Genomic DNA, 22100 nt, shown 5'->3' with positions numbered 1-22100 from the left:
ATCATGATTGAGGGTAAGCTGTGAGTATTACTCAAGTTTACTACTGCAAAAGTCGCACAAAAGCTTCTTGATGGAAATCTTGTTAATTACAACAATCTCTTGGTTTAATGGATATAAGAGCTTGAGCTTTTAAATCGTATGTTTAGAGTTCAAATCCAGATAATGAGAGTAGAGCTTTTTGGAAGGCTATCCCTCAATCGATACTTAAAATATATAAAACATATTTCTACCCAACTTATTTCCATCCATAATTTGAGTCCATTAATGTAGGACAACTAAAGTAATTCAATTATAGCTAAAATCTAATTAATTATCATTTTATGGCAATGCACATGCAGGGCAACTCTAATTTGGCTGCGTCTTTTGTATTTTCTTTCATAACATGATTGCTAATAATGCAAATAATGGCAACTCCTTATCCATTAATGCTTTTATATTTTTGATAAACCATATGCTATCCTCCCATACACAACTGCGGTATTTAAAGATTAATATCTTAAACGAATGAGATCTATTTAAGAAGTTAGCATCTCTTAACATACGTTTTTTCGTATTTACTGATCAAAAGTCAAATTTAATCTAAATTGTTAAGAGATGTAAACGTCTATCAATTTCTAACCCTATAGTTTGACATTAGTGGTTTTTACTTTTACTACTAGCAAGCAAGCACTTGAATGAATGAATGAGTTGAATATTTGAATGTAAAGAAGGGTAATGAATGAATGAATATGAATGGAGTAAATAAGGGAAATTAGTGTAAGAAGGACTCAACGGTGGTCCAATTTGAATTTGAAAAAAGGAACAATAAATGATGCAAAGCTGGCATTGAATAATCAGTCCTGCGGGGTCAGCAGGGCATTGAAAAACAATGAACCAACAAAACAACAGAACAAGCCCCCTCTCTATCTTCTATATCTATAGTACAAGAAAGAAATAATCATCAATATAAACATAGAAAGGGAAATGAGAAAAAAAATAAGAGAAAAAGTGGTAAACTATATATCTATCTATCTGAAGGCACCGTCTGAGTTTGGTCAGAATCTGGTCAGAAAAATCAAATTTTTGGCTAGCTTTGGACGTGAACAATTCTATTCTATTCATAAATTTTTCTGTCAGCTTATCACATGAATATTATGTTCATTTTTTTGGTACATATTATGTCCATCTTTTTACTAAATGTCATATTCAAATTTAAAAATTATGTTTTTGAATCTTATATGATTAACATTGATTTTATAAAATTATTTTTTTGTTGAAAATGAATTAAATATAAATAATGAATATTTTGATGTTGTAAAAATAAAATTGACTATAAATTTTAGATAAAAAAAAATATTATGTTTTGAGGTTAAAGTTTTAAATCTCAATTTCTAGAATTAATTGATTTTGAAAGTAACTTGTCTCCATAAGGAGAAGGGACTTGGAGAATTTGGGTTTGAATTCTAGTAGCATCACACACATATTGAGAATCAAGTCAAAGTTATGAACATACTTTGATTGACTTATTATGAAGGAAAAAAATCCATTTACACTTGACTGTTTCAGTCTAAAATACAAACAAAAAAAATTAAAGAAATTTGATGTATCTAGTTAAAAATTTATACCTACTAAATCAATTTTGTGTGACGTTTTTTGTTTATATTCGAGAGCAGAGTGAGTAAGTTATATAGTGTGTTTGGGGTGACGTTTGTAACACAATTCTTGCTTCCCAATGTAACTTCAACGCCACTTTTATAAAGCAGGAAATCCTAGCTTCAGCCTGTTTACCGCAATTCCAAACACATTCATAATCAATTTTAAAGACGAAATCAATTTTAGGCTAAACATATCAAAATCATTTTTTATAATTCTAGAATAACTTTTAACAATTTTTTTATTAAAATTTTGAATGTTGAAAAAGTTATTAATTGTACAAAACATAACATTAAAAAATTTCATTTATGCCGTGTGATTTTGTCTTTCTTTTATTCTCTTATTCCAAGTCCAAATTTTTTATTATAGTGTGCAAATCTAGTGGCATTGGTGGGATGGGTAAATTTTCTCTTTCTGAGTATTTTCCTTCCCATAGCTTGCGTGAGGAATTCCACTTTGACATTGATGACAAAAGTTTGTCTCAATTGATTCCTTAATTTTGGCTTTGTTCATTTTAGTTTTCTTTGCTTTACACTTTCTTCCTTTCAAATTGCTTTGCTTGGATGGTTTTGATTATTCTCATTTCTGACCCCTTTTTGACATATTTAGTTTCTTTCTTGCCTTTACGGTAGTCTTCCCAATTTTCAACTCGTTTACTATTAGGGACAATTCTACTTTTGGCTGCTTCTGTATCCTAAGTTCACTGCTTATACAGATAAAACTCTATAAATTAATAATGTCAGGACCGGAGAAATTTATTAATTTAGAGAGTTATTAATTTATCGATAAATTAATAATTATTAATTTAAAGAGTTTTTAAGTAATTATACTGTACATACCAAACAAAAAGGCAAATTAGTCTATGCCTCTTAGAATTACGTTGCAGCGAACCTTGGAACTCAACGTAAATTAGTAACTACTGTGTTCATATGCATTGGAAATCAATAATAACTTTTGAAGTGCAGTAAATGTAAACAAGAGGAACAAATGTGTTCAATATATTCTTAATATTTTTTTTTTCAGTTTCTATGAATTATTAATTTATGATTTTCTTGGGACCGAAAATTATAAAGGGATCTCCCAAAAAATTATTATCTTATTATTTTATCGAGTTTTTCAATTTTTTACATTGGTCCAAGTCGGGACCGGACAAATTTATTATTTTAGAGAGTTTATTAATTTACCGAGTATTAAATTAAAGAGTTTCTACTGTACTTACATTAGACATATAGTTAGATGATAGATATGCATTAAGTATTCAAATATTCTAGAATTACTTTTAACATGTTTGAGGTTGTACATTTTACTCCCCCCTCTTAAAATATAAGTTGTTTTGCAAAAATAAATTGAACTCAGCTATACATTGTTTGACAATAGCAGTAAAATATTAATGTTTTTCTTTATATCACACTCTTTATTATTTACTAGCGAAAAGACATGCACTCACGTGTCCGTCTTTCCGCTATTTTTATTACGTTAATGTTTGAAAATTATGAACGGTGTTTTTTTTATAAAATTTTGATTTTGATTAAAAGTAAAAATATAAATACTTTACAGACTAAGTTGTTTAAGAGTATAATTGGAATAATGAAAAAGTAAGAATAGATATACTCATCTAGTTTGTTATATGTATTATTTGTATTGAAAGTTTAGGGTAATTTTAGAAAGAGAAAAAACCAACCCAAAAGAGTTGAAACTCGTTAGCAATAATTTTGAAAACTCACAATAATTTGGATTTTATTTCATAGCATTTGGCAAGGTTTGTAGGTTACAAGACGAAATACATAGTAGATTTACCTACCTAGAAACTTTGATGGAGAAAACTCAGCTTAGGTGGGTTTTCCATTAGTAAAACTAGAAGAAGACAACCAACATTGGCACCAAAGTGGTTGACTATGAAGACCCTGTGTGTTACACTCTAATTGAGGGCAAGGAAATATTCAAGAGTACATATGACATTTCGAGGTTGAAGAATGTGTGGTACGATTTGGGGGGTCACTTAAGAATCCAAGAATAATTGGCGACAAGATGATCTTCAAGAGGACATAAATGATTACTCTGGGAGATGAAGAGATTATGGTGAAACTTGTGAAATTATCTAAAAATTCTAGGGTAGTTGGATGCAAAATCTTCAAGAGGGATGAAGGCATTCTGAGGGTTAAAAAGGCAAGGGTGAAGCTTGTAGGACTATAAAATATAGATAAATACACGTGGACCTTCATGTAGAAAGGTGATTGTTTTGAGATACATCAAACACTCATGATTATCTTGGAGAGTTGGAGGTAATAACACTCGTTGATCAACTTGTTGAGGTGGAGGTAATAACACTAGTTGATAAGCTTTGAGAGGTGGGGTTAACAATACTCAGGATGGAGAAAGCAGCAAGATTGTTAGTCTTTAAATTGGCATCACCATCAATTTAAGGGTAAGGTGGATAATTGTTGTGAGTGCTTTCAAATTTCATTTGTGCATGTTCACAAGTTGGACATTGGATGTCCCATGTTCGAACTACGAGGCACCAAGCAGGACATATTTCTAAAGCAATTTTCAAGCCTACCCTCAATGCCTCAAATGCAAGACGCCTTTGGCAATGGCTCTTTGACCACAATGAGGGTGGTGCATAGTGCAAGGCACCTATACCAATTTTGAAGCTCATATTTAAGCCATTGTGCATGGTTTTCAAGTAGAGAGATAGTGTAACTTGGAGATATCTTATAAGACCAAAAGAGGGCATTTTTATGGGTTAAAAGTTGAGTGATTTTGGGTGAGATTCTTGGATTGGGAACACATTAAAACATCTTGAGTAGTTAGATTTCATTATATAAGGTATAAGTTTTCTCGATTTCTCTTAGGATTTTCTTTTGAGTTGAGAGTTGGGAATAGGGTTAGCAATTAGGGATTGCTCTTGGAAAGCTCTTGAAGCTAAGTTGTTTTAAATTATTTGTATCTCTTGTAAAGACTTGTGAATAATGCATCAAAGAGCTTCTCTCTTTCCAACACGTAGGTTAATTTTTAGGCTAAACTAGATAGCCAAATCTTGGTGTTGCTTGGACTATTTGGTTATCGGTTTCATTTGATACTTGCTCCACATATCATTGTTATTGGTATGGTTTGAATTCAGATTTACAAAAAGTTATTTTTGTTATTTCTTGAAATCAATTATCTCTAACTAGCATTTAATCTTCTCTCTATCCCAATGACTTACTTTATGAGTTTTTTTTTCTCCTTGTTAACTAGTTTAATCAACCCAACTTTTAGAAAATACATATAGAAAATATTTCCTCAAAATAAATGGGTTCTACGTATCCTATCACACACCTTTATGTATAGATAGAGGTCACAAATTATGTTGGGGAGTTTGGAGAACCCTAGAGTAAATATAGACTAATTATATATGACCATTAATGGTGACATTAAATTTACTTAAAATCTTAAGGTATTTGGTATATGGTTTGTCTCTCTTATACGTCCAACATTTAGTGCATTTGCTGTGACTAATTACTCATACTTGAGCTCGACAAACATGTTCTCATACTTGTATATCCCTTGCAAGTGTGAGTCTTCCACGTCTTATATTTGATCCACCTTTTACTAAGTTGAATCAAGACTTTGATACCACTTGTTGGAGAGTCTGAAGATCATCGAAAACACGACAAATTCGTGAACAGGAACTACCAAAAGACCGAGACACTACACGAGTCTCTCACATTTTATATTTGCACCGCCATTACAACCAACAAAACACACCTCTTAACTACATCCGCTAGAAAAACTTTGGAAACCATGTCACAACCTAACAAATTATACCATATATTTTAAGAACTTAGTTATCCACCAATCATTTCATACCATTTTATTTAAGTAGACACCTTTTTGAGATAACACAATTCCCAATTTCAGTACATCATGAGAGAACATAATTTCTTATCCACGCTAAAAGTTTCACATATACAATCACCACTTAGACTTTGGACTTCACTATTTAGCTTCAAACACTTCATTTTTTCGCGAAAAGATAAGGTGCCAAGAATATATGCTTCATGTTTCACTAAATTTAACAACACAATTTGAGCAAACAAAACAAAGAATAAAAGAGAATAATATGTCTCAAAATTGCATGTGAATCATCCTACCTATATAAATAAATGGCTATATATATTATATGCACACTATGATATTTAATTAAACACCGACCACGTGTACATTTCACATGCTTCAGATCTGGTTATTCGATTTTTCTTGGCCCAATTGGAATTTTCTTGGCCCACTTATAGAAACTTTAACCACCATTGCTAACTAAAATAAGTGAGTTATGTATTTGGTATATAAAATAGATAAACTAGCATGTTGTAAGTATTTATGGAAAAATTGACAAAAATATGGTATATAAAATAGATAAACTAGCTGTACCAAAAAAAAAAAAATAGATAAACTAGCATATTGTAAGTATTTATGGAAAAATTGACAAAAATTAATAGCACCCTTCTTTATTGTAGTCAAAAGAGGCACTTATAGAAAGAAAGCCATCGTTTTCAATTCCATTATCCATTCTGTGTGTGAATGAAGCCAAAGGAACATTCAATCATAAGGGTTGTTTGTGGAGGACACTATGATTGCCAAAGAAGACTGGGCGTAACTAGCTAGGTAAATATTTATGTGTAGTGGTGTGTTAGCTAACAAATAGACCCTAATTGTTCAAATTGATAACTTAATTAATTTCATTTTCTTGCCAAACAAACCACTTGATTGAATTATATCTCATCTTGTAAGCACAACTCATTTGGTAGTTGTAAGGAAGGACAATTATATGTAGAAGTCGGGGTTCGAACCCTAGACTTTCCACTTCTTCACATTTAAAATGTAATTTTAATAGCAGTTTTAACCCCATAACTTTCCCAAAGTTGCGATTTTGGCCCCCTAAGAAACAAATTACAAAATCGCCCCCTAAGTTTTGCACCTGTGGCAGTTTTGGCCCCCACAGCCAATTTTGACTCGGTCTACGCTGACGTGGCACCCTAAGAAGGTGCCACGTGTTATTTTTATAAAAAAAAAATTGGCCTTGGGGGGCCAAAACTGCTACAGTTGCAAAACTTAGGGGGCGGTTTTGTAGTTTTTTTTCTTAGGGGGCCAAAATAGCAATTTCGTGAAAGTTAGGGGGCAAAAACTGCTATTAAACCTAAAATGTAAGAACTACGGCCGTTAAGTTACTTGACAAAAAAATTATATCCCCAAGTCTCACTATAAGTATTACATTTGAAATATTTCTGTTTTTTCTAAATTATTTGTCATTTTAAAATACTAACTAGATTTATTACTTTAGTGAATGATATCATCATTTAAAAAAAATATATCACTTAATTAACAACTCTACTTTACTTTCAACTATTCTAAGTAATATGAATATTCTAGTCTTAACACATTAGTTTACCATAGCACGTGATTAATTAGTGTAGCTAATCATTTTATTAAGTATGCACTATCTTAAGTTACATTTATAATGAAACAAATAAAGTAATTTTTTTTTTTGAAGGAGAAACAAATAAAGTAATTGATAACCACTAGCCATTTTTTTTTGAAGAAGAACCACTAGCCAATTTTATGAATCAATTCTGTATACTACTCCAACCGTTCAATAAAAAAAGTCATTTAAGGTGTGTACACGTGAATTATAAAAATCAATTCAACTTTTGTACACGTGAATGTGATTATCAAAACAATCTTTATTTTATTGACTCAAACAAATTTTCCAAACTATCCATGTAAATTACATGATGTAATTAAACATTGTATAAGTAATTTAAATTATGGATAAGTATTTAAAAGGTTACATACTTTTAAAGAATTTTTTTTGGATATAATTGATTATCATAAACATTTATAAGTAATTAATTATCAAAACACTAAATTAATCGTATCATTTTCTATCATATATTATATATGGTTTTTTATTTTTATTTTTTGCTTCGGGGACAAGTGTAGACTGTCTAGTACAGAACATAAAATATGTGTTTTCATTTTTATTTTGGTGTACATCAACAAATGAAATTCCTTAAAAAAAGTGGAATATTAAATTTAACACCGACGCATAAGAAGATGCAAATAATGTAGTTTTGGTATTATGATAAAATATAAAGGTAATTTTTGTCAAAAAATAAGATATTTTTCTTGGTTGCCGCAGCTTAACAGATTTCAACATTACCTAACTCAGATGTGGTCGAAGCTCATGAATTTCGACTTACACTTCAATTTGCTTTTGATTTGAGATTTCGTAATATTGTGATGGAATGTGACTCCTTGAGTGCGGATCAAGCATTGAATAACTATGTTGTTGATTACTCTTATATCGGCTTTTACTTATAGATGATTGTTGCAATGTTAGATCTTCATTTTCTAATTGTTTAGTTGATCATGTGAAACAAATGATAAAAACTCTGCAAAATATTGAAAATATTTTGTTTACTTTAAAAAGTTTATTTACCAAATAAAAGAAAAGATAAAGAGCAAAGTGAACTTACTGTAAAATCTAAACGGAGTGTTATAAGAGAGGATGCAATGCAAATGCCATTTTCAAATGGGCTTTCAAATGGGTGGAAGGGGGTAGGTATGAGATAGCTCGATTTCATAAAAGTCATACACATGCACTTGCTTCACCTATGAAGATTGAAGAGGTTGTTTCTAAGATAGCAAGAAGATTGAATCAAAACAAATAATTAAAGGACTTCTAGTATAATTTATCCAAAGTTTTATTACTCACGTACCAAACATAAGTACGTAACAAACTCAGTAGTGTCTAGTAGTGACACTACAATCAAAACAAATGAAACTTCCAAACTTCTATTGACTTGTACTCCCTCTGGTCCTAAATATAAGCAAATTTAACTTTTTAGGTTCATTCAACTAATGATGTATGTGGTTCATATTATGGACCACATACATCATTAATTGAATGAATCTAAAAAGTCAAATTTGCTTATATTTAGGACCGGAGTGAGTACTTTATAAAATAAAAATCAACTCCCTAGATGCTGCTCAAAAAGTATTATACAATTGACTAAGCGAAATCGTATAGAAATTTCGACTTTGACTGTAATATAGTTAAAAATAATGCATGAATAATGGTACCATAATCTAATTTCTATCACCAATTAGTATTATATATACATATGATCCATTATTTGTCACAAAGGAAGCATAAGAGAAAACAACTAAATGGAGAAGTTTATAATCAAATATCACTTGTGCTTGTGGATTGTTGTTGTTTTGTTTTATGTGAAGGAATTACAAGGTTGTTTAGAGAAAGAAAAGTTGGGTTTATTAGATCTCAAAACCTTCTTGATTACAAACTAAAGTAGTCAATACAATAATCTTACATCATGGGATTATAATAGTGAAGTTGATTGCTGTTTTTGGGAACGTGTCAAGTGCAACCATACCACAGGACATGTCACGGATCTCTTGCTTGAAAGTGTTACAATTCCAAACAATATAACTGATGTTTGGCTCCTCAATTTTTCATATTTTCAACCTTTCAAACATTTAGCTCATCTTGATTTATCAGCTAACTATTTTAATGGTTGGGTTGAAATTGAAGGTAAATTACTACAATTAGACTCGAATCACACTCGGTACTTCTGGGTTTATAACATTCACATGCACTATGCACCAACCACTTTGACTAGACCCCAATAATCAATTAGATTACTTTTACATGTAAATGTTTTTTGCTTTTATTAGTAATTAACCAAAATATAGAGTAAATCATTAATTTAATCTCCAATTTAGTCTTGAAATTGTAGATGTCGGATCATTCAATGCGTAAAATTAATGAAATGCTAAAGTGATTCATGAAATAATTATTTTTTGATTAATTAGACAATTTCTAGAATTGATTTGACTGATCCAAAATGGTTAATACCGTCGAGGATTTATATATAATCATTTTGGAATTTCGTTAATTTTAGAAACTAAATTGTCCGACACCTACAATTTCACGAACTAAGTTAGTGACTCTCTTATTTACTCATGATTCAAAAACTTATAAACGTAATATTTATAGGACTATGTGGAATGAAGAATCTGCTGGAACTTGACCTCAGCTATACAATGAGTGGTCATTTTCCTCGTTGTCTTAGCAACTTGACAAACCTTAAGAGTACTTGACTTGTCATCAACTCATTTGGTTGGAAACATTCCCTCTTTCATCACTAGTCTCAAGTCTCTTGAATATCTATCTCTCTTTGATAACAACTTTGATGGACTTTTCTCATTTAGATCTTTGACTAATCATTCTAAACTTGAAGTTTCCTATTATCATCAATGACAAATAACTTGTATGTGGAAACTGAAGAAAGTCCATCATGGCACCCTACTTTTCAATTGAAAGTCCTCCAACTTCCTATCCAAGTGTGTGAACTAGAACATGTCAAAATTATGGATTTTTCACATAATTGGATTACTGAAACAATACCTTCATGCATTAAGAATATACCATTTCAAACGGAGGATTATGAAAATAATTTCTTCGGATCAGTAGCAGTGGAGCATGACGACTCAAATGATACAATTTTGTATTATATCGATTTGGCATTGTCCATTTTTCGAGTTGATGAAATTTGGTTCACCCCTGGCAATACCTTCCACATTTTCTATAATTCCTCTTTGAGCTTGAACAATCCTGTTGTTGATAGCTACATGATATCTTATGAAACAATCGAAGTGGAGTTCAGAACAAAGAATTATTATCTTTCTCAACATTGAAGACAATGCAAAATCAGACTGCAATTGATATGGAGTCCTTCTATTGGAGTTTTGCTGCATCTTATGTCACACTTGTCATTGGATTGGCAATAATTCTTTGGGTTAATTCTCATTGGTGCAGGGCTTGGTTCTATTATGTTGATATGTGTATATTTTATTGCTTCTTAAGGTGTTTTAAGAATGCTTTCCATTAGTGACATTGCTAAAGATTGGAAAAACTTTGTAATAAACTAATGTTTTACATATTTGGTTGAAATCTTAATATTAGACCTTTACTTCACACCTTTATAGCAACAAATTACAGGTGTTGGTTTCTAAGCAATGCCACCTATTAATCAGAAGTATTACAGAGTACAAGTTTTATCCTAATTTAGCTTTCGATTTCAAATTTCAAATTAGCTCTAAGACAAAAAAAATGGAATCACCAACGTCACTGGCTTCAAATAGCTTCATTGCCTTCAAATTCATTTTAATTGGGTTGGGCTTCAAATAAGGCCCATTTGATTTCGTCGGCCTTTTAACTCACAAACAAAAACAAAATGACAAACAAAATTGGTCAACCGGAACACTGATTACCCACCCAACAGGGAAGCATTCCCCGATACCAGGTTTTCATCTTCTTCCCACAACCCTTATTTCATGCAAGTTTTTCAAAAGTCTATTTCCCTCTCAATGATGCAGGCTAATAGTAGCACAGGAATCTTATCTAAACAAGGTTTCACAGTAAAACTTTATACCTTATGTCATTATCTAACCCTAATTTCCTCATATTTTAAACCTAAATACACATATCCCCAATTCACAAAAACCAACCCATTTCCTTTCTCAATCAGATTCCACTAATTCAATATTTTTCCACAAAGTTGACTCTAAAATCTACCCATTATCAGAAAATTAGGGCAGCTGTGGAGAGATTCCTTCTGCCTTGATAACAATGTAAGTTTAAATTTTTATTTTGTGTGTAATTTTTTTATGGTTTTTAATAGATGATGTGGTAGACTCGGGGTTCTATAAATTGGGGGAAATATTGAAAGTTTACTCACACCACAATCCCAACATTGTATTCAGAAACTCTCCCTCTTTTTTCTTTCAAAAGCTTTTGTTTTCAAAGTTGAAATGGCCAAGAGTTTTCACTCAATTTCTGAAATTAACACTTCTGAAACATGTTGGAATCTTAAGGCCAGAATCCTTAGGCTGTGGTTGGTCAACGATTTAAACAAAAATGCATTGCCTTTCTCTGTTGAATTGGTTCTTATGGATGCTGAGGTTAAAATTACTTTCAATTTTTTTTTTGTTTTATTGTTCTTATTTAGCTAATAATGTTACTTATTTTCTGTAAGAAGTTTTATAGTAGTTTTAGTGCTTAATAGTTATCATCACAACAATTTTTTACAACTGTGTATTTAATTAAGTACTGATTTTGTATTGATATTGTAGTTTTAAGTAATAAGTTTAAAGCTTTTACCTTTTATGTGGTTTTATTGTATATTTACTGGCTAACAGTTATTGTCAAAAACAGTTTTTTAGTTTTTAACTTTGATTTTAAGTCTGTACTGATTTTATAACTTCGATTTTACATTAAAAAATCAGTACTTAAACTCTGTTTTAAATTTTGTGCTGATTGTCTAATGATACAACTTATATTAACATAAGTTTAAAGCTTTCAACTTTTAAGCACTGATTTTGATGTCCTATTTTCAGGGAGGTCGGATTCACGCCTCCATTAAGAGGACTCTACTTTACAAGTTCCAGAGCCAAATTGCTGAAGGCGGAGTATATGCTTTTTGAGAACTTGACTGTTGCCACTAATAATGGTAGCTACAAAACCACTACACATCCATTGAAGCTTAACTTCCAGATTTCTTCTAAAGTTATGCCTCTGTCTTCTGCCATTGTAACTGGCTCTCCCTTTAAGTTTGTTCCCATATCTGAAATATGTGGAGGCACTTGTGATGATGAAGTCTTAGTTGGTTAGTCTTTCATGAGCCACTTCTTAACTTTATATCATTTTTTTCCTTCTTGAATGCTTGCTTAATATTTATAAATTTCATTAGATGTGGTTGGAATGCTTACTGGAGTTGGCTCTGAACGTGAATACGATCGTCATGGAAAGACTACAAAGCTTAATGTGATTGCTCTCGAAGCAGATGGGTACTTCCTTATTTAATAGTCTATGTTAACATTTCAAAATATATTCTAAGATTCCCTATTAATCTGTAATTTTTGCATGTTAACTGTTGAGAATTTAAGAATGCTTTAGACTTATGTGCATAATATGTTCAAATTCTTCATTCTTAACACAGAATGCTGCTCCTGGAGTTCTTCCAGCCGAGATTTCTGCTTTGGTCAAGTCCACTTACCTGTTTAAGGTTGAATGCAAAGCGGATACAAGTCCTAGGTTTGAACAGTCCTTTCGCGTGCGTAAGATATGCACCGATGGAGTTATCATAAATCAATTTAAGACCAAGTGGGCGAAGGAGGAGGCAATCTTCTATAGGAATGTAAATATTTCTTTTGCTTTTCTATAATCATAAGTATTCATTTCAACTTATTTTTTTAATTAATGTATGAAATGGTATTTAATTAATGTTAGTTTTACAATTTCAATTTGATAGGAGTGGGGTTCTTTGAGTGGATTGGCAGGAGATAGTGATGATTCTCAGGCTGGTGCTTCAGCTCTTGTGCTGTCTCAGGCTGGTTCTTTGAGTGGATTGGCAGGAGATAGTGGTGATTCTCAGGCTGGTGCTTCAGCTCTTGTGCTGTCTGAGGTATAAGTTAATTGTTTACTCTATAATTCAACTATAATGTAATTTAACAACAAAATCCAACCTGTAACTTAATGTCTAATGTTTTTAATCACACATTAATTTAAGGGACTTGAGACTTTGACTGCATCTTCTTCCAAAGGGAAGGAACTTGTGATCGATTCTGCCAGCCTTGCTGTGAGCCAGGTACTTATAAACACTATCAGATGTACCTTACTTATCTCTCATTCTGTCAAACAAACATAACATTCAAAATTAATTAATGGCTGGACTTTAACAAACACAATGTATATTTACAGGATCTGCTGCCCAAGTTTTCATCTGCTGTTGTTGAACTAGATGAGGCTGTTACCAGATTGGGCATTGGTGGTACTTCTGATGTGGTGATTGAAAACAAGGGAGGTAAAAGGGTTTCACCCACTGCTGAAGCAGATGAAGATCTGAACCTTCCTATCAAACTGTTGAAGCGGAGTATCAAAATTGAGAAGATCTAGCTAGGAAGTTGATGTCTTCTAAGTTTGTGATAATGGCTTGCAGCTCAATCATTATGTTTTTCCTTTTATCGTATCAGTCTTTATTTCAAGTATTGTTTTCTTAATCCGTACCACTCCCACATATGGAGGATCTTTTGTTAGAGTCGAGTGTGGCATCCCACCAAATAGGGAAACATGGATGACTTTTAGTTTATTATTATTATTAAGTATTTCGAATCTTTGTAAGACCCAGTTATATTGGGCATTTTGTTTGTGGTATGATTGATCCATCTAAGTCCCATAAGTTTGTTTTGGGCTTCTATGTTATTGTTGTAATGTTAACTTTGTAGACAATCAAATTTCAAAGCTGCAGTCGGGTTTTTAGAATTAATCCTCATTGTTATTGTGTTTTGTTCAGTTTTGCATTTTAGTTTTCTAACACTTTTCTTTAAAAAAAAAAAAAGGTTTTTAACACTTTTTTATTAGTTCTAAATACTTTTTAAATAACATCACTTTATAATAGGATTTGCTAAATACATTAGTTAGGATGTACTTTATATAGCAATATTTAAGAATTGAATCTCAACGATAAGTTTTGTTAAGATTTAATTAGTAACTACAAGAATAACATGCATGATGAGACCTTAACAAGTTGAAAATAGTTGCAAATCTTATATACATATATAACTTATAACTTGAAGTATCCCGTGCGTTGCACGGGCGTTATTACTAGTATACTACATATACCTGTGAAACATTCATGTCAAAATCAATCTCACACATGTCTGCTTATTCGGTCAAATCCAAATCTCATAACCTAATGTCACTTACACCATGATTTTACAAAGCTAGATATTAAAGTTCAAGTTTCCAAGTAGAGTCATTTGTTTTTACCATTCATGGCCATTTTTGAGCATACCAAACCTTTTACGGATTTTAATATTATAGTGTCGAACACCTTCTTCACTGTCACAGAATCCAAATTCCCCTACTAATCTACACAACCCTTCTTCCTCCAACACAAGTTAGCAGCAATCAACCACATTCAACTTCTTCAATTTCATAATCAACTTTTCCAAACTAAATGACTAGTGCAATTATCTTAATGTTTATGTGTTTATTCCTAATCAACGAAAGTCAGAGGAACAAGCATGCAAATCAAGAAGAAATATTAGAGAAAAATTACATTTAACAAAGTCCCACATGAACAAGAACAAGTATACTTAGGAATGAAGGAGCAAAATGCAAACAAAATGTCAATCTTGTTAAATGATTGACATATATTTATTCCTTTCATTAAAGGAACCAATGCTAAAATAAAAATGTGTACCACGAAGTAGATGACATTAAAAATATAAAATAACAATTGCACAAGACTATATCTCAAAGAGAAAGATCTGCTAAGTCAAAAGATCTACTAACAGCTTTTCCCCAACAATCTACTTTCTTTTTCCTATTTTCTTCAACCATTAGAGGACGGAAAACACTAGCATTCTTCAGCATGTCCTTCGAATCGAAAACGAAATCTTCTTTCCAAATCCCAACAGCTAATCCGGCTGCATAGGCTGCTCCAAGTGCTGTTGTTTCAATGTCAGCTGGTCTAATTACTGAAGTTGCCAACAAATCCGCCTGCCCAACATTATCAACAAAAATTCTATCATATATGTGATAAAAAGTGACCAAGTTTATATGTATCAACCTATCAAGATAAACATTTTCTGAGCATGCAGACAAGTACTAACATGTCGGTCAGTCTGCTTTTTTCAGTCCCTTATTTTTCTTTTTCTCTTTGATTGGGTAAAGAAGGGAAAAATGATAAACAAAATAGTCTTAATAGAGGGTAAAATTGGTTACACCAAAAGTTGGTATTCCCTTGATATTGGTATATATAACAATATAATATATGCATAAAATTTAATTATTTTCTCAAGTAAAGAAAGGCAAAATATCCTTTGTGAGCTTATCTACATACTTAAGCACTTGTGAGATAAGTGCTTATGCTAGAAGCGCTTAATTAAGCTTGTAATCCAAACAAGGCCCAGGTTATGCTAAACAATATCGAAAAGATAGAAAATATGGAACTAAATGAAGGAAAGAGTTTCATAGAACAAAACGCAAAGTTAGTCCAAACCTGAGTCTGCATCAAGAGGTTGTTAACAGTTGCACCACCATCAACCCTAAGCAAAAACTCATCTTTCTTGGATTGATCTGCTCCAGAATCTTTGTGCATTGAATCAATAACATCTTTTACTTGAAAACATATGCTCTCAAGCACGGCTCTAGCAATGTGAGCCTTGCTAGTATACCTTGTTATTCCGATACAAATCCCACGAGCATCATCACGCCACCACGGAGCAAACAATCCGTTGAAGGCAGGAACGAAGTAAACACCACCATTGGATTCTACCTCTAATGCCAGAGCCTCTATATCTTTAGCATTTGTAATGAGACCAAGACCATCTCTAAGCCACTGCACCGCAGCTCCAGCAATAGCAACAGATCCTTCGAGTGCATAATTGGTTGGAGCATTCGGACCAAGCTTATAAGCTATAGTTGACAGAAGGCCATGGTTTGATTTAACTACTCCTTCGCCGGTATTCAGTAGAATGAAAGCACCTGTACCATAAGTACTTTTAGCCTCCCCTTTACGGCACGCTTGTCCAAGCATTGCCGCATGTTGATCACCTAAACATCCAGCGATTGGGATACCAGCAACTGGCCATCCAGAAGAAACATTGCCTATAATTTCTGAATTACTGATAATTTTAGGCAAAATTTCAGCTGGGATTTGAAGTGCTTTCAAGGTAGATTCATCCCAGTTGAGGGTTTTTAGGTTCATCAGCATTGTTCGGGATGCATTTGAAGCATCAGTGACGTGCAATCCTCCTTTCACTCCACCGGTTAAGTTCCAAATCAACCAAGTGTCTATTGTTCCAAACAATGCATCTTTTTTCTTAATAGCTTCCTTGACAGCATCCACATTTTCCATCAACCACAGAAGTTTCAAAGCACTGAAATATGTGCTAATAGGCAAACCACAGCTCTCTACAAAATGTGTTCTACCACCAGATAACTCCTTTTCCAGTCTCCTGTTTCAAAAATAATAACATCAACAACATTTCTGAGGATGACAAAAAGCAACAAAGGAATGAAGTAGTTCACCAATTTCAACCATGGAACTAACATCAAAAGCTTAGCACTGGATTTTGATTGAACAAAATAAATAATCAGAACATTGCACAAACAGATCCTTATCCCTCAAAAACAGAATTACCACCACATTAAAACGATGAGTTCGTTTGAAATGAAATCATATGATCTATATAATGAAATCAGGAGGGTGATAGTTGTACAGCTGATGATATGTTTTACACAAAAATATTAGTGAATATTTTTCCTTGGCCTGATACTCTCTTTATCTATAAGGCACGTTGGACCCAATTGGTCCTAGATTAAGCATACCTATAAAAAAAAAAATTATGAATACTAACAACGCGCTCTTTATGACTAATCCTTCTTTTTCACCACGTCAATGTGTTCTTTAAAAAGTGATCAATTTAAGGGTGTTTTGCTTTCTAAAAGTTTGATTTATCCAAACATAGAGAATGGGCAAAGAGTGTGATTAAAAGAAGATTGTGTTGCTAGGGACCCATAATCAAACAAGATTCAAACACACCTATTTTTATTATTCACAATGATGGACCCAGATTCCCTTCAGATTGGATTTCTTGCTGTCAGTGCAGTCAGCGTTTCTAAGCCATTGGATAGAGATCAGACGATTCACGTCGTGATCTTGACAAATTCAAAACCCAGAATCTCAACTGTCTGATCTAGATCAACAATTGAGATAACGACTCTGTACTGAATGTTGGCCATGAGGAACCCATTTCCTACAATGGTCATATGTACATGCCTTTTTGCTTACAAGAAATCAATATCCCAGCTATGTAGCACAGATACTTCAAATTAAATATGTATCCGGTGTTTGACACATGTGGATACAGTCAATCACTTCCATTTTCTCAAATTATTGTCAATGTTGTGTTTGTTGTCTGTGTATGTGTTAGTGTTTTATAGTCTCCTAGCCAAATGAATTGTCCTCGTTTACTCAAATGAAACATCAATTCAGGAAAAGTAAGAAGAAGAATAAAAGAGGACCTGCAAACAGAGGTAGTACGAACGTCCATCCAAACAAGAGCATTGTGAAGAGGAGCACCAGTGGATTTGCTCCAAACAAGAGTAGTCTCTCTTTGATTGGTGAGACCAATAGCTTTCAATCCTTTGTCCACATTGAATCCATCAGCTGTTGCCTTATCCACTGCCTTGGTAATGCAAACCTTCACACTCTCCAATATCTCCATTGGATCATGCTCCACCCATCTGTTAAATCAACAAACAAACAAACAAACACAAACCAGTCAAAATTTTCAACAAAAGAACAAAACTTTACAATTAAAACAAAGATAGGATACTGCCATAATTACCGACCCATCAATATTTTCAACAAAATAACGAAATATTACAATCAAAAGAGTAAATAGTCATTTCAGTACACTATCATCATAGTCCTGAATGTATCAATTGGATTACACGCACGTGCCACAGATATTGATTTTAACCGCTCGATCTTGAATCAATGGTCGGGATTGTTATTGAAAGTGTAATCTGAACCAACCAATCTCAAATCGATGGGTGAAATCAACTGCAGTGTTTAAACATCGGATCTTTTACAGCAGGGCATCTAGGTTCTCAAATTACATACGCATCTTCAAGGGTGTCTTTTATGGACCAAACTAACTAACAATAGACACATTCAAGGATCAAATTAACTATCGAAAGACAAATTTTGGCATTTGAGCGTCAGATTTACAAATTTTGTAAATCTGATACATTAATGGATTATAGTAAAACGACCTCACGCATTCAAGAATCAAAATGACAGTTCACTCCAACGAAAACAAAATCCATAAGCCTCCTCAAGTGTCTCTTTTACACTAACAAAACACATTTGAGGATCAAACCGACTACTGAAAGACAAATTTAGGCATGTTTACATTCATGGGTCACAGTAAAATCGCCTCACACATTCAAGAATCAAAATGACTGATCACTCCAATGAAAACAAAAATGGAGTGAGACCATACTTACCAACCCATCAAAATTTGCAATCAAAAAACAAAACTTTACGACAAAAACAAACATGGGGGGCATCCATAATTACAAAATACAACAAACTCATCAAAATTTTCAATAAAAAAACAAAACTTTACAACAAAAACAGTCCATAATTATAAAAACACAACAAACCCATCAAAATTTTCAATAAAAAAACAAAAAAGAGGTGATCATATTCATAATTACCCTGCTTGTGGATAGAACTGAGTGAATTCAACTTGATGAGATCCAATTGGTTTAGCTGATTTATCATATATTATGAATCTGCTACTGCTTGTTCCTTGGTCAATTGCACCAATGAAAACATCTTCTTTCGACATGTTTGTCTTGTTCTTGTTGTTCTTGAGACACAACAATACGATGATGTTGTATTTATTTGTGATATCTGATGATTGAATTTGTGGTTATTTGATGAACAAAAACGTAGTTGACTAATAAATGAATTGCCGTTTCTTTTGGAATGCTGATGTCAATCCACGTTTTTAGATAAATGAACGATCACCAACTTTATCACCTTTTTTTTTTAATATTTTCTTTTTATAAAATCTCATTATCTCCATTTGTTTCTGTGATTTAGTCTCTTTATCTTAATTTCTTGTCTTTCTGTGGTGTGTGTTTACTTTTCGTCTTAGTACAGTGTTTATTTGATTTAGATAAAAAGATTAATTTGGAGCAAGTGCATATCTGATCAATAACTTTGGCGTTATTAACGTTGCAGATCAGAAGACATCATGAGTTCTGGAGACTTGGATATAGTCATATTTGTAGGCATAAATATTTTTGTCGTTTTAGGCTATTAATATGGATGTTGTGAGTTTATTCATAGATTTATCGTTTTCGTTTTTAGCGATTTTGGATCTGTATTGTATCAATGTACTATATCAATTGAATAAATGACTATCGTTTATTTTTGTAAAAAAAAAACTATAGAGATTAATACTTCCACCTTTGTAGGTTTCAAATGGACGATAAATTAATCTTATCGAGGTCGTATGCTTTGGGTTGGATTCAAATCCAAAAATCTTGGTTAAATTAGAAGAAATATGTGTATCTCATTTGTTTTTTTTAATATTTATTTGTGGATAAAGGATAAGTTCTTTTTTAGCAGTAATAACTCTTATTTATACTAGTGATCACTCATTTTCCTCTTTCTCTCCGCTTTTATTGGTTTACTATAATGTGCCTTATTTTTTATTTCACTTTTGGAAGAGTATTTATTATTGTGCGATTTTCACTTATTTTTTTTCTGTTTTGAGTGATTTTTTCTTTTTGGAAAGTATTCTTTTTTGGTCAAACTTTTTGTGTGATTTTATTTATCTCTTTTTCTGATTTCATACTGCTCCCAATTCACATGAAATTCAACTGTTTTTCTTTTTAAGGAACGTGAAATCCAACTGTCATAATCAACGCCACTTAATATTGAAAATTAGTTGTCCCTATTTGTTTGGATGAGAAAAGAAAGCTAAAGGAAAGAAAATAAGAAGAAAATGAGTAGAAAGTGAAATGATTTGATGATTGTTTGGTTATACTAAAAGTGAATAGAAAGTGGAAGGAAAGAATGAACTATATTTAATAAATGACATTTATACCCTTTCATAAAAATGATATATGCATACATGTATTATACAATATTAATTTAATATAACGGATTATTTTAATATAGCATATGTACCAATAATGTAAATATAAATTATTGAGAAATGCTAAGGTCACACCTTTTAACACTCTCTTCTAACACTCTCCAATAATAATTGGCCATGTCATTATTCATTTACCTGATACCGGATTCATTTTGCCAACCATGTATTGTATTATTTTTTTTGGCTTAAAAAAAAAAACCGTACTCGGTGCTCAACTCCCAAGTCCCACCAACGTTGTCTCCTCATGTTCTCACAAATCCTCATCTATCTGATGGAAATCTTAGCATTTCACCCAAGTTTAACCAAATTGTAAATAGAGGGTTCTTATTGTTTGAAAGACTAAAATAACAAATTGAATGCTTGTTGAGATTTCGTTTTGATTCATACGTTTTGCCTTTTGAGATTTTTGTGGAGAGTCAAATTTGTTACCTCTGTCAACAACGGAAATGGTGCAACAGAGGAAAGGAATTGAGGAATAATTGCACAAATCTAAATAAAATTAGATTGGATCTGGAAAATTCTACAGAAAACGGGATATTAACTACAAACCAAAAACGGAAAATTCTGGAAAAAGCCATGGACAAATGAGAGGGAGAATGAGCCGGAGGTTTGTGTGGAGAAGACGATGAGTTTGCTTCTTCTTCTTTTTAATGTCTTTTCAGCAATTTTTTTTTTTTGACTCAACAGTTCAGAGCAACATGTACCACCGGTTAACAGGTAATTAAATTAAAAAAATGAATGACATGGCCAATTATTATTGGAGAGTGTTAGAAGAGAGTGTTAAAAGGTGTGACCCTAGCATTTCTCTAAATTATTTGCCACCTAATATTTTTCGATACTAAGAGATATATAGCTATTATGGAATATGCTAAGTCTAGCGACAAAATCATTCTGAAATCTTCAAGAATGCAAAACTGCATGTATTGATTGCATGACTCACTTGTATTTGTCAACGAGGCACCATGTTTCCCGCTAAATAATAAATTTTAATTGGCTGGTCTTTTATCGTGATGTCTTCGCGAGTAAATATCTCGCTGAATATAGCATTGCTCTAGCTATTATATATTATTAGTAAAAAAAAAACAATTATATATTATAAAAAAAAGGTGGTGGGTTTTATGTCTTTTCAATAAAAATACGCGTTCTGCAACCTTTCTCTCCTATTTGGTGAGGATTGTTTTTTGTTGTGGGACCCACGAGAAAGCTTCTTTCCTTCCTTGTTTATAATTAAAATAAACTAAACTATGGAAGCCTGAAATTTCAAAAACTTTCATTCCTGTTAGACCCCTTCCTTCCACAATCTATGGTGACAACTTTGTTTTTCTCGATTTTATTGGTCAAAAACAATAGAGAGATAAAGGAAGAGAGAGGATAAGAATATCATGTGAGTATGAGAGAAAAAGTTATCATAAAATGGTTGTACAAATATTTTTTTCTCTTGTATTAAATTCAAATTTATGAGTTGTAAAATTATATATTTTTGTAATCTCACACTCTAAACTTAGTACAGTTTGTAAGTTGAAAAGTTATAAACTTATAATTTAATCAATATTTAAATTTAAGATCTTTTTGAAGACGAATATGATATTTGCAATTGAAAAAACTCAAAACTGAGTAATCATGTGTACACACAAGGTCGCGTGTTGTTGCTCTTTGAT

The 22100-nt window shown here is 32.3% G+C and overlaps 1 protein-coding gene and 1 pseudogene across 2 annotated transcripts; one reads left to right on the top strand and one right to left on the bottom strand.

Annotated features, from left to right (window-relative positions):
* The first annotated feature begins 11366 nt into the window (after positions 1 to 11366).
* On the top strand, positions 11367 to 14018 carry LOC146925928 (replication protein A 70 kDa DNA-binding subunit C-like; annotated as a pseudogene). The gene is made up of 7 exons (XR_015033988.1): positions 11367 to 11655; positions 12091 to 12359; positions 12444 to 12540; positions 12693 to 12890; positions 13005 to 13157; positions 13263 to 13340; positions 13454 to 14018. The product of XR_015033988.1 is annotated as a replication protein A 70 kDa DNA-binding subunit C-like (transcript).
* Positions 14019 to 14870: 852 nt separating this feature from the next.
* LOC146925927 (glycerol kinase-like) lies at positions 14871 to 19212 on the bottom strand. Its single transcript, XM_085758361.1, has 4 exons — positions 18989 to 19212; positions 17786 to 18007; positions 15759 to 16716; positions 14871 to 15256 (listed from the first exon to the last, which is right to left on the bottom strand). Exons 1-4 carry the CDS (start codon positions 19120 to 19122, stop codon positions 15011 to 15013), a joined length of 1560 nt encoding a protein of 519 aa, XP_085614487.1. The 5' UTR covers positions 19123 to 19212; the 3' UTR covers positions 14871 to 15010.
* Positions 19213 to 22100: the final 2888 nt, after the last annotated feature.

The sequence above is a fragment of the Medicago sativa genome, chromosome 4 (genome assembly GCF_051527215.1).
Source record: "Medicago sativa cultivar Bolivia chromosome 4, Bolivia_mono, whole genome shotgun sequence".
NCBI classification, from domain to species: domain Eukaryota; kingdom Viridiplantae; phylum Streptophyta; class Magnoliopsida; order Fabales; family Fabaceae; genus Medicago; species Medicago sativa.
The sequence above is the reverse complement of the archived record's forward strand: the minus strand, read 5'-3'. Positions and strand labels throughout refer to the sequence as shown.

Coding starts and splice junctions, on each gene's coding strand:
- LOC146925927 (XM_085758361.1), bottom strand. CDS start 19,122: ATGTCGAAAGAAGATGTTTTCATTGGTGCAATTGACCAAGGAACAAGC. Junction 18,008..18,988: donor CAGTTCTATCCACAAGCAGG/GTAATTATGAAT, acceptor TTGATTTAACAG/ATGGGTGGAGCATGATCCAA. Junction 15,257..15,758: donor ACCTCTTGATGCAGACTCAG/GTTTGGACTAAC, acceptor AATGTTGGGCAG/GCGGATTTGTTGGCAACTTC.